The sequence below is a fragment of the Salarias fasciatus genome, chromosome 22 (assembly GCF_902148845.1).
Source record: "Salarias fasciatus chromosome 22, fSalaFa1.1, whole genome shotgun sequence".
In the NCBI taxonomy this organism is placed as follows: Eukaryota; Metazoa; Chordata; class Actinopteri; order Blenniiformes; family Blenniidae; genus Salarias; species Salarias fasciatus.
This window is the reverse complement of record NC_043765.1, coordinates 14,185,054-14,194,935: the sequence shown is the minus strand read 5'-3', so window position 1 is coordinate 14,194,935 and position 9,882 is coordinate 14,185,054. Positions and strand designations below refer to the sequence as shown.

Below are 9,882 nucleotides of genomic sequence, written 5' to 3'. Positions count from 1 at the left end.
GTTGAAGTTAATCTTGGCCAGCTTTGCCATTACCAGACCCAGGTGGGCGCAAGCCCCCCGGGTTTGTTTGCAGCCTGTTGTACTGAAATGGGGAAATCTGGGAGAAATTCATAAATTGAGCCCATTTAGGTTTTCCAACTCGACCATTGACAGCTCATTTATGCACACTGGCTTAGACTTTTACCGCGTTGAAGGTGGACATTTGTCAATCGCTGCTGGTCATAACGTGCATATTTTAGACTACTTAAGTTGCCTGAAGATTATTTATGTGCGCATGAATATAAAACAATAGCCTATTACACGAGTAAAATATGTAATTCCATTTTGCAGAAAGCGGTCCTGGTATATTCGTATTAAAGCGCACAGGCCGTGCGCCGGGGATTTGCTCCTGTTTAGTTACGTGTAACCCAAACAGAAAATAATTCAAGATAATGTTAAACCTCTAAATACAGATAAACTAAGCTTGTGCGCTTCCCCCCCCCCCACTGTGGCTTGTTTCTTGTGGGACATATGAGCCCGTAAGGAAACTAAATACATCAATTAATTATGTGTGCCCGGGATTAAACTGTTTTGCTTTGCGCACTCCGCGATGTTGTACCGGCACGAGGGCCTATCGATATCTTTGTGTTACAGTTATTAATTGTACCTATTAAATCTTCATTTTCACAGCTGCCCGGCTATTATATCCTGAAAACAGTTTACTCTGACCACTGGCTTTGATCAGGCCCATATAATCGTGGCCGAAGAGGCCGTTTGAGTCGTATCATGTTCGTCCCGAGTGCAGTTATGAACAATAATGCGGCGTTTTATTACATCCAGCGGAAGCGTTTATTTTTCACGAGAGACAAAGGAGAAAAAGGGCTCGGTCCACACGCGTTAAGGTCCAGAATAGCCACTCGCTTTTACTCCGACTGACACAGAATATCCTCGGAGTGTATCTGTGTGTCTGGGACAGGAAGGAAAGGGAGACGCGATCGCTGCTCTATCACACTGAAATCGACCTTTTCAGTCACAGCTTTGGCACGAACTGGGATTCATTTGGCTTTTTTTTTTCTTTTTTTTTGGAGACCTCGTCAATTTTTTAAGCGGCTTCTTTGAAGAGGAGGGAGACAAAGACCCAGCAGCCTCCCAGCTGCAGTGACATAAGATGAGCTGCTTTAACACGCGAGCAATTTGAGAAATGAAATCATTTGTTTTCCATCCACTGCTTGCTGTCGTTAGGATACCAAGTGTGTCGCGTATATTCATAATTAAAGCAGGGATCTTTCCCAAATCCAAAACATTTGTGGTGGAACTGGAAGGGGCTGCAGATCTCTCCAGGTACAAGCAGGCTATGCTATACTTGACCCATTAAAAAGCTGTAGCTCAGCAAAATGAATAGCACATGCAGCATGAAGACTTGGCACAGATGTGTTGCCTTATTAGGGCCTCCAGAAAGACTTTTCTCTACGGCACGGCTCAGTAGGCACTAGTCAGAAATGTAAAAGCTCGACCCAAATCGGCCCTGATCTCAATGTGTCAAGTCTTGCATGCAAAGAAAGAATCCGAAACATGAATATGGGAACGTTTCTCCCCCCCTTTCTGAGAAAACTATTCGACCTCCAGGCTTTGTTTACAACTTTTACCTGCTTGCATGTGAGGTGAGCCTGGCGACCAACAGATCCAAGGCCATGACATTGGTCCCAATAGCGCCGCCCGGTGGCGAGAGAGTCAAAGTCCGGAGTGCAGCCTATCCCTTTAAGCACACTCGGGGTGGATAAAACCACACGGAGGGAGAACACTCCCGAATGAAGTCCGCGCAGCCCGCGAGCCGAGACTTTTCCTATCCGTCCTCTCCCTACCGTCGCTGTCGCCTCCTTGGTAACACAGTTAATAACCTTGGGTCTCAGACGGTTTATTGCACTGCACTCCAATTGTACAAATGCTCCAGACTCTCAGACAGCTTTTATGGCCGCGTTGCTGCGGCAACGGGGAGGATGTCCCGTAATTAGGGACGGAATTCCAGCGCGCAGTAAAGGATGCGCGAGGCAAGGCCGGACTATGGCAGAGAGGAGCAACCATAAACTTCAGCCTCTCTCCCTGCGTTTATGGCCCTTTTGACTGTCATATATGAACGCCAATGCGCTGCGGCTAGCCCCCATAAACACGGTGATAACAACAGCAAATATGGCGACCCTCGCCGAAGGAGAGCGCTTGCTGGAGGAGTGCTTCCAAAGCCAATCAGCGAAATGACAGTTAACACGCAGAGAGAGAGAGAGAGAGAGAGAGAGAGAGAGGAATGCTTGAGGAGAAATGATTAGGAAACAAAGTGCACATACTGCTGTGCTTAATGTTTGGCAACAAGCAAGAGTTACAGGGAGAGACATAGGTGGGTCTGTATATGCGCAATAATTACAGGTTTTCCTAATTTAAGTGTTTGAATACCTCATACGTTTCAAACTATTGTGAGATTGGATACTTGTTTATTGCAACATTTTACCAGAGCAATAATAATAAAATAAAATGAGTAGCTTCTACCCTTGCGCTTTTAAATGGCCTGTTTCCGTGTTTGTTTGTGCAGTATTTCTATCTCTTTATATTCAATTATACCAAGCTCATTTGTTACACGTTTTAAAAGAAATTGCCAACCTCTAATTTATTTAGTGACTTCATTTGGAAAAACACACGTCAACAAGCAGGTCCAAGGTCTGCCTGTGAGTTTGGACGATTTAATATTAATATAAGTGCATGTGCAATCAGTTTATCTCAGCCTACTTTTTTTTTTTTGGTTATTTAATAAGGCCCCCAGGCATGTTATTGTGACACATCTACTCCAAGTTTAATGTTGAAAATGATCTTGCTTGAGTAATATATCGCATCTGCGTAATTTGGTTTCAGTATTCGATCGGAATTCAGGGAAATGAAAGCGCTTTGGGGGGGAAAAACAAAACAATGACAACGCACAAGTTGTTTTTTTTTCAGTACTTCCACTTTGTTGTTTTTCTTTTTTTTATTTGGAAATATAGTATAATACACAATAGTTTGGACATACCAAGCAATTGATTCAATGCAATGACCCTGACCAGCCTTGCCCTGACAGCACGCTCATGAGTATTTTTTTTTTCAAAAATGTTTTCAGACTGCAAGTACCCAAGGACTGTGAATCGTGAAAACAAATTTATTAATATCAAACTACCGAGGGTCGCTGCATGGATATAGGCGACCTGTGTGAATATGCTGGGCGTGTACCTCAGTGCAACTCCACACAGATCCAGTGGACAAGCTTATCTCTCTGGTTTGGCCTGCATTGTCAATATTCGACTGATAGTCTCCAAAAGGAAAAATAAAAAATAAAATCAAAACTATATTTGGGCATCGAAAGATACGCAAAATATAAATATCCAGCCCTCATTCTGCAGGCAGCGGCAAAGACGACAGAGGCTCATTTTGAGGTCAGCTCGAACTCTGCATGGAATACCAAAAGCCTGGGTGATAATGGACTTTGACTTGAGTAGCCGTGGCATTACAGGAGATAGTAAACGAGTGGCTACGAAATAAATAAGCACACAAAAAAAAAACAGAAACACATAATCCTCATCGATTAGGATTCATTATTTGGTCACACCATAGACTCCGTTACCCCGTTAAAAGTCACGTAATCCTCATCAGTCTGTATTTCCCCACGACTGTACTGATTTCAACGACAAAAAATAAAGTCAGATAAATCTTTTGATTACAAAATACACCAAATCAGTCAATTATTGACTGCATCTTTTTTCCCTTTTTTTCTTTTTTTTTTTTTTTTTTTGCCCGTGTGTGAAGAAAATAAACAAGGCGTCTGTGAGTCACAATATGAACATGGGCCTTCGCACGCGTAAAAGTCTTGGCGAGGACATTTCTTTTCCTTAATTTTCCGCCAAACTGGCGACATCGAACCTCATCGACTTAGTTCAAGCTCACTTTTAAGGTTTTTTTTTTTTCATATGACAGGATACTGATGTCCTCGAACTTGAAATTAACCACTGAGCCGTGTTGTTGTTGTTGTTGTTGTTGTTGCTGTTGCTGTCGCACCATTGTGGTACACAATGTACACTGGGGGAGCAGCAGCCGGAGAGTCAGTCTGTAAACGTAGCCAGTCCTACAGCAGAGGACCGCTGGAGCAGTTGACGGGAGCTGTTCCGACCCCTAAAGCAGAGGATTAGACGTGTAATATTGTAATCTGTCTCTGTTCAGTTTCTTCTCCTTCATGCGGCGGTTCTGAAACCAGATCTTCACTTGCCGGTCGGTCAGGTTGAGCATCCGAGACAGTTGCAGCCGTTTCTCCTTATTTATGTACACACTGAAGAAAAATTCCCTCTCAAGTTCTCTTATCTGATATTTGGAATAAGGGCATCGTTTCTTGCGCGTCCTTTGTCCACCTGCAATTCACAGACACAGAAAAACACACCGGTTACAGGAAAATAAACATTTTAAAGCCGCCATGACTTTGGTAAAAGAGATTTATATGCTCTGGATATTGCCACTTGAGCGGATTTCCTTTACATGAATATAGTAACATATTTCCCATTTGAACATTTCAAGTGTCACATATGCTGATATTAATTACAGTGGAAAGATTACCAGACCACTTCTGACTGATTAGACAATACACTTGGGCTTTGACCTTTGAGTTTCTCTTTAAAACATAAGTAACTAACAATCATGAGAAACGAAAACATACGGCTCAAAAAGACAAGAAAATAATGTTTTGTTATTTTTTATATAACACATACAGGGGAAAAGTACAAGTGGAAACATAAAGTCCATGATCGCTTTAACGCAGGAACCCTGTGTGCTAAACCTTAACCCAGAGGCACCACCCTCTATGGAAGGACTCTTTTAATGCAGAGAAATCCCTGAAACAAGCACGTTTAAGAATCAGTGGAATCAACGTTTGACTGTGGAGGAATCCACAATCATAACTGGGTACTTTCCGGAGACGTCAATGAGTGTTAGAGAAAAATCACCGGCCTCATGTCTCTCACGGCCAATTTCAATTCCAAACACGTGATCCTGCAGTTTATAACAAAGTTTTGTTGGGGGTTTGGGGAGGGGGGGTCTACAGGCCCTCTATAAACCTTATATGCTTATAAAACAGCATATAAATTTTTAACAGCAGCGCGCAACATTGCAAACTTTCTCTCATAACCGAGGCGCTGACTTAATACGTACTGCGCTGTTGGATTTCTCCTCATTGTTGCCGGAAGATAATTCGGGGCTGCTCGTCTCCTCCCGCGGCTCCTTCGCCTCGGTGTCCCGGCAAGACGGCGCGTCCTCCGGCGCGGAGCTCGGGGCTTGCTCGCCGCTTTTTCCCCTGAGTAGCCGTTCGCGGAGGAGCTCTCCGACGCGTTCCCGTACGCCGTCTCGTAGAACGGTCGAAAGCCTGCGGCAGCACGCCGTTCCTGCCCACGTTCCCGTAGAAATTGGTGGCGGCGGAGCCGGCGCCCGTGTGGTGGTGGTGGTGATGGTGGTATGCGGCGGCGGCAGCCGCGGGGCTGCTTTTGCCAAACACGTCCCCTACGACGGCGGTCTGCGCCGACAGACAGTCCCGGTGCACCATGTCCTCCGCGCTGGATAACACTGAGGCAAGTTCCCCCGGTGCGGCCATTTACCGGACGCGTCAATGGCCGCGTAGTCCTGAACGTCACCTCTCTGACGGGCTGGACCTGCGGCAGGTTGGAGGAGTAGGAGTATGTCATGGGGGGGTGGAGGGGTCTGGGACAAAACGAGGGAAGACCGGAGAAATCAGCCCCCGCCGACACGTAATAAGTACAACTGGGTAATACATGTTCGATCCGACGGGGACCCTTTCGTCAAAATCCATCATCGTCGTCCGCCCTCCTCTAACTCTATGTTGGGCTCGGATTCTTCTATAGCCGCCCTGAACAGGCTCTGAAGCGCCGTGCCTCCTGCCTCTTTGAAGCAGGTTCGCTAAGCAGAAATTTGGGAGTAGGCTGACGTGGAGAGCCATCTCCATCCACTCCACAGAGAGGAGGTCACGTGACCACGCGCTAGAAATTGACAGATTTGGTGTGTGTGGTGTGTGTGTGTGTGTGTGTGTGTGTGTGTGTGGTGTGTGTGTGTGTACTCGCGTGTTTCACTACCCTGGTATGTGTGTGTGTGAGAGTGTGGTGTGCGCGCGCGCGACAGAAAGAGTGTGTAGGGTGTAAGAGACATGACTATGTGTCCTAAGCTTGACATTGATAGTTTATCGCCATGTCGACTTAAAACTAATTTCTTTAACACGCATCAAAATTGATAGAAGAGAAATTGTAATAACTGTCAAATGAGACGATAATTATGTAAAATAAATTAGGGAAAAAACATTTGTGCGCTTTTATATTCTTAGTGTACAAACATTTGCATACTTTTAGTTTTTTGCATGTTTTTTTTCCAGTTTGACTCTTCTTTTAACATCAAGTCATCTAATATCAAGCAGAACAAAATAATTCCGCATTAATCCGCCTGACATGATACTAAAGAAGTTTACGGTGAACACCTAACATAAACCTAAATTAGAGGAAGGAGACCGGCTTATCTCTAAGTCTGGTTTAGAAATGCTTAGTCATCATCGTTTGGTGGTTTTACAGCATAGCATTTGGCTCAGTGGGCATTTGGTTATCAGGGTCATGTTCAAAGTAGCGGCTAATGTTTCAACTGGCCACACCTCGTAGTTTATAAGACCATTCTGAAATTTTGACAAAACAAATAGGATACGGCTGAAAGAAGCCCTTCGCTTCAATATAAAAGTCAAACGCAACTTCGGTGTTTTGGTTGCGTTTAAAGCCACGCGCTAACAAAGCCACGCCGTCTCTGAAATACTCATGTTGGGATGGCAGGCCATTTTTAAACATTAAAATACGTTAAATGTTGTAATATGTTTCACAGTAACAATGGAAACTCAAAGATGCCTTTTTAGAAAATACCTCAAGCTTGCTAAGGAAATTACGCACGAAATGGTAGTTAAATTCTTACGCATACGATTATTAAACAGTCTGCTTCAGTAGTCAAGGTTTAGTGTTTATTTATAAATGTACATTTCTCAATTTTTCCCTCACACTACTATTGTGTGTTTTTATTTTAATCTGTTTAGGATTTTTCGTATTCACTGCTGGAATAGTTGCAACATTGTTGTCCGCTCCACTTTTACGCACGGTGTTTCACTGAGCTTTGCTGCAGAGCGAGCTTCCAGAAATTTACAAGACACCTTTATGTTACAATGAATAATAATAGATACACAATTCGCCCAATTTTTATAATTGTACAAACACATTTGCATAATCTCTTTAAACAAATAAACCCAAATCAGGGAGAAAGTAGCGCTTACAAACGAGCATTGTTTTGCAGAGTCTAAGCAAAGAGGTAACCCCATTTTAAAATATCCTCTTACCAATATTTCTACCTCGGTATTTTTCAGTCCTGAAAGTAAATATAACAGTGAGGCCGCGAATATACAATCCAAAATGTAGATATTTGTGGTTTAAAGAAGCTAAAGTAAACCAAGACAACACATTCTGTGGAGTATTATGAAATGCATTTCTGTTATTTGATTTAGTAAACATGCCCAAGCGCAAATTCCCCGGATCTCCGCTCAGAGGCCACCGTGGAGCTTGTTTTGGAGAGGCTGCAACCTGACTCTAATGTGCTGTGAATGAGAGACCTGAGCTCGGATTAAGACCGCCGCGGCTGGTCTGGCCCCACAGCCCGAGCAGCATGTATGGGGATTGAAGGGGCTCTTGGTGGCACATGTGAAACACAACCTTGAAATGTCACACATACTAAAGCTTTGGGAGAACCGGCTGAGGCTCCACGAGTTGTACCAAATCAGGAGAAAGAATGTATTTGTGAAATAAACTATTTTGCATTCGGGCTCCTTATTTGGATAAATAGCAAAGACAGAAAGTACTCCAGTGTTTTTGCGACACCACGCTCCGCCTCTCAGACAATCCAGACAAATTCTACGAGTTGTGCTGAAGCTTTTAAGCTGTAATTGAGGACAGGATGCCCAGGAAAACTAAAGCCAGCTCTGCACAGACCTCCGTTTTTATAGCTACTATAGTATTCTAGTGCGCTTTTCCCCTGGCCAGACAGACACCACAAAACTGGCCATGCATGATAGGAAGTCGCCACCTACACGGAGTGAGAGTCAGCAGCTGAGGATCTTCAACAATCTAAAAATGAGTCAATACACAGGTAAGGGACACTTTGTTGCAATATGCAGGCCTTTCTCTTAAAGGAAAACGTTTCATTAAATAAGTTAACCTAAAAAAAACAGAAAATTTTAAAGTCGGTTTTATATCAGGTGCGTTGTTTTAAAGTAAGTCCTTTCTACAGAAGGCGTGGAGATTCGTCTTGTGTTGTTTTTTTTTTTTTTTGTTTCCTAAACTGCAGCCCGGCGCCGCGTAAAAGATCTCAAAGCCAAAGCTTTGTCTGTACGGTCGACTTCAAGTTCGGGGGAGGGAGAGGGTCTCTTCCAGAGAGCAAAGGACCCTCCGTGCCCCGGATGGAGTTCCTTTAATTGCTCTTGCCTTTACGCAGGCTTTAGGTTGCAAGATGGGTTGATAATGTGAGCCTTTAACCACCAGCAAAGGTAAAGTGAAATGAACTTCACCGTTGCAGTGTAGGACTATCATGACATATGTAGGCCTTCATGGTTTTTTTTTTTTTTTTTTTTGTTTAATCATACAGAAATTATTAAACGAATTTAAAAAAAACACACTAGTGATGCATCTACGGAGGTCTTATCATCATAACCTGCATTGATATCGATATGAAAACATAAAATGCACTTAAAATTGTTAATTTTAAAGTAAAATTCATAAACAGCTCCAATCTATTTTTTTCAAAGAAAAATACTGCAGAGAAGATTTGCCTCTGAAATTAGACAGTTGATGTTTTTTCTTCCTCGCAGTTAAAGTCTAATTTGTTGTCCAGAAACCAAACACGCGCAGAGATATACCCACACACTGGATTGAGTTTCTATGCAAAACGAAATAAGCACATAAACGTTAAGCTCGTCTCCCGACACCTTCAGCAGCCCTTGATTTAGACTTGAAGAAAGCTTAGTTTTGTCAAGCTGAGAATGCAACGTGTCGATGGCCCAATTCTCGTGCCATAAAAGCTGGTCAGACAACAAGTAAACAATCAAGTCTGGGGAGGAACTGAGAGTACAGTTTAACGCCGCGTCAGGTAGCCCTTTGGGCTGTAAAAGGGACTAAATAGGAGCATTCAGCCTCTTGCAAAGAAGCCTCCTGTAGTTTCAGTCTTCAAGTGGAATAAAAAGCCCAGAGGTTTACTACAGGCTGTTTTTGTTTTCATTTGATGGCGGAAAAATCAGCCACCACACCTGCGCCTCAATGCGCCTTTAGAATCTGTCTAAAATGAAAATGCTGCCTTTGAAATAATGCGCACGGCGTGTGACAGAAATATGCTCACAGTTGTGACAATACGGCATCATTCTTGCGCATCTTACCTTAAAAAAAAAATCTAACTTGAAACATTACATGAAGGTTCTGTCATGGGTTTGCTTCGAATATAAGCAAAGCAACCCAAAAGGATCAGATAATTACTGATTATGTCATATTTCATTTTCAAATACAGCATCTTTTGAATTCTAATTGTAAGTTATTCCCCGCGTTGACTTAGAAAATGCAAAATGGATAACTAGTAAAGTGTTTTTGAACTTGAATTGCACATGGTCTTGGCTCAGCCGCTGTTATGTTATTTGCGGGGGATTATAAAACCATTAGTCTGAAACCCGAAACTTGCGTTATTTAGAAATAAATGAACAAAGGTACATCAAGTGTGAACCGAATTCAGCAAAACAAAACAACTGTTGATTTATCCACAGGTGATAGAAATGTG

General features: G+C 43.1%; 1 protein-coding gene across 1 annotated transcript; it reads right to left on the bottom strand.

Moving 5' to 3' along the window:
* Positions 1-4,164: 4,164 nt before the first annotated feature.
* Positions 4,165-5,845, bottom strand: hoxa11a (homeobox A11a). Its single transcript, XM_030082343.1, is given in 8 exon segments — positions 4,165-4,397; position 4,854; positions 5,191-5,312; positions 5,315-5,392; positions 5,395-5,589; positions 5,592-5,657; positions 5,660-5,800; positions 5,803-5,845. Coding segments are annotated over 8 exon segments (879 nt in total).
* Between the last annotated feature and the right edge of the window lie 4,037 nt (positions 5,846-9,882).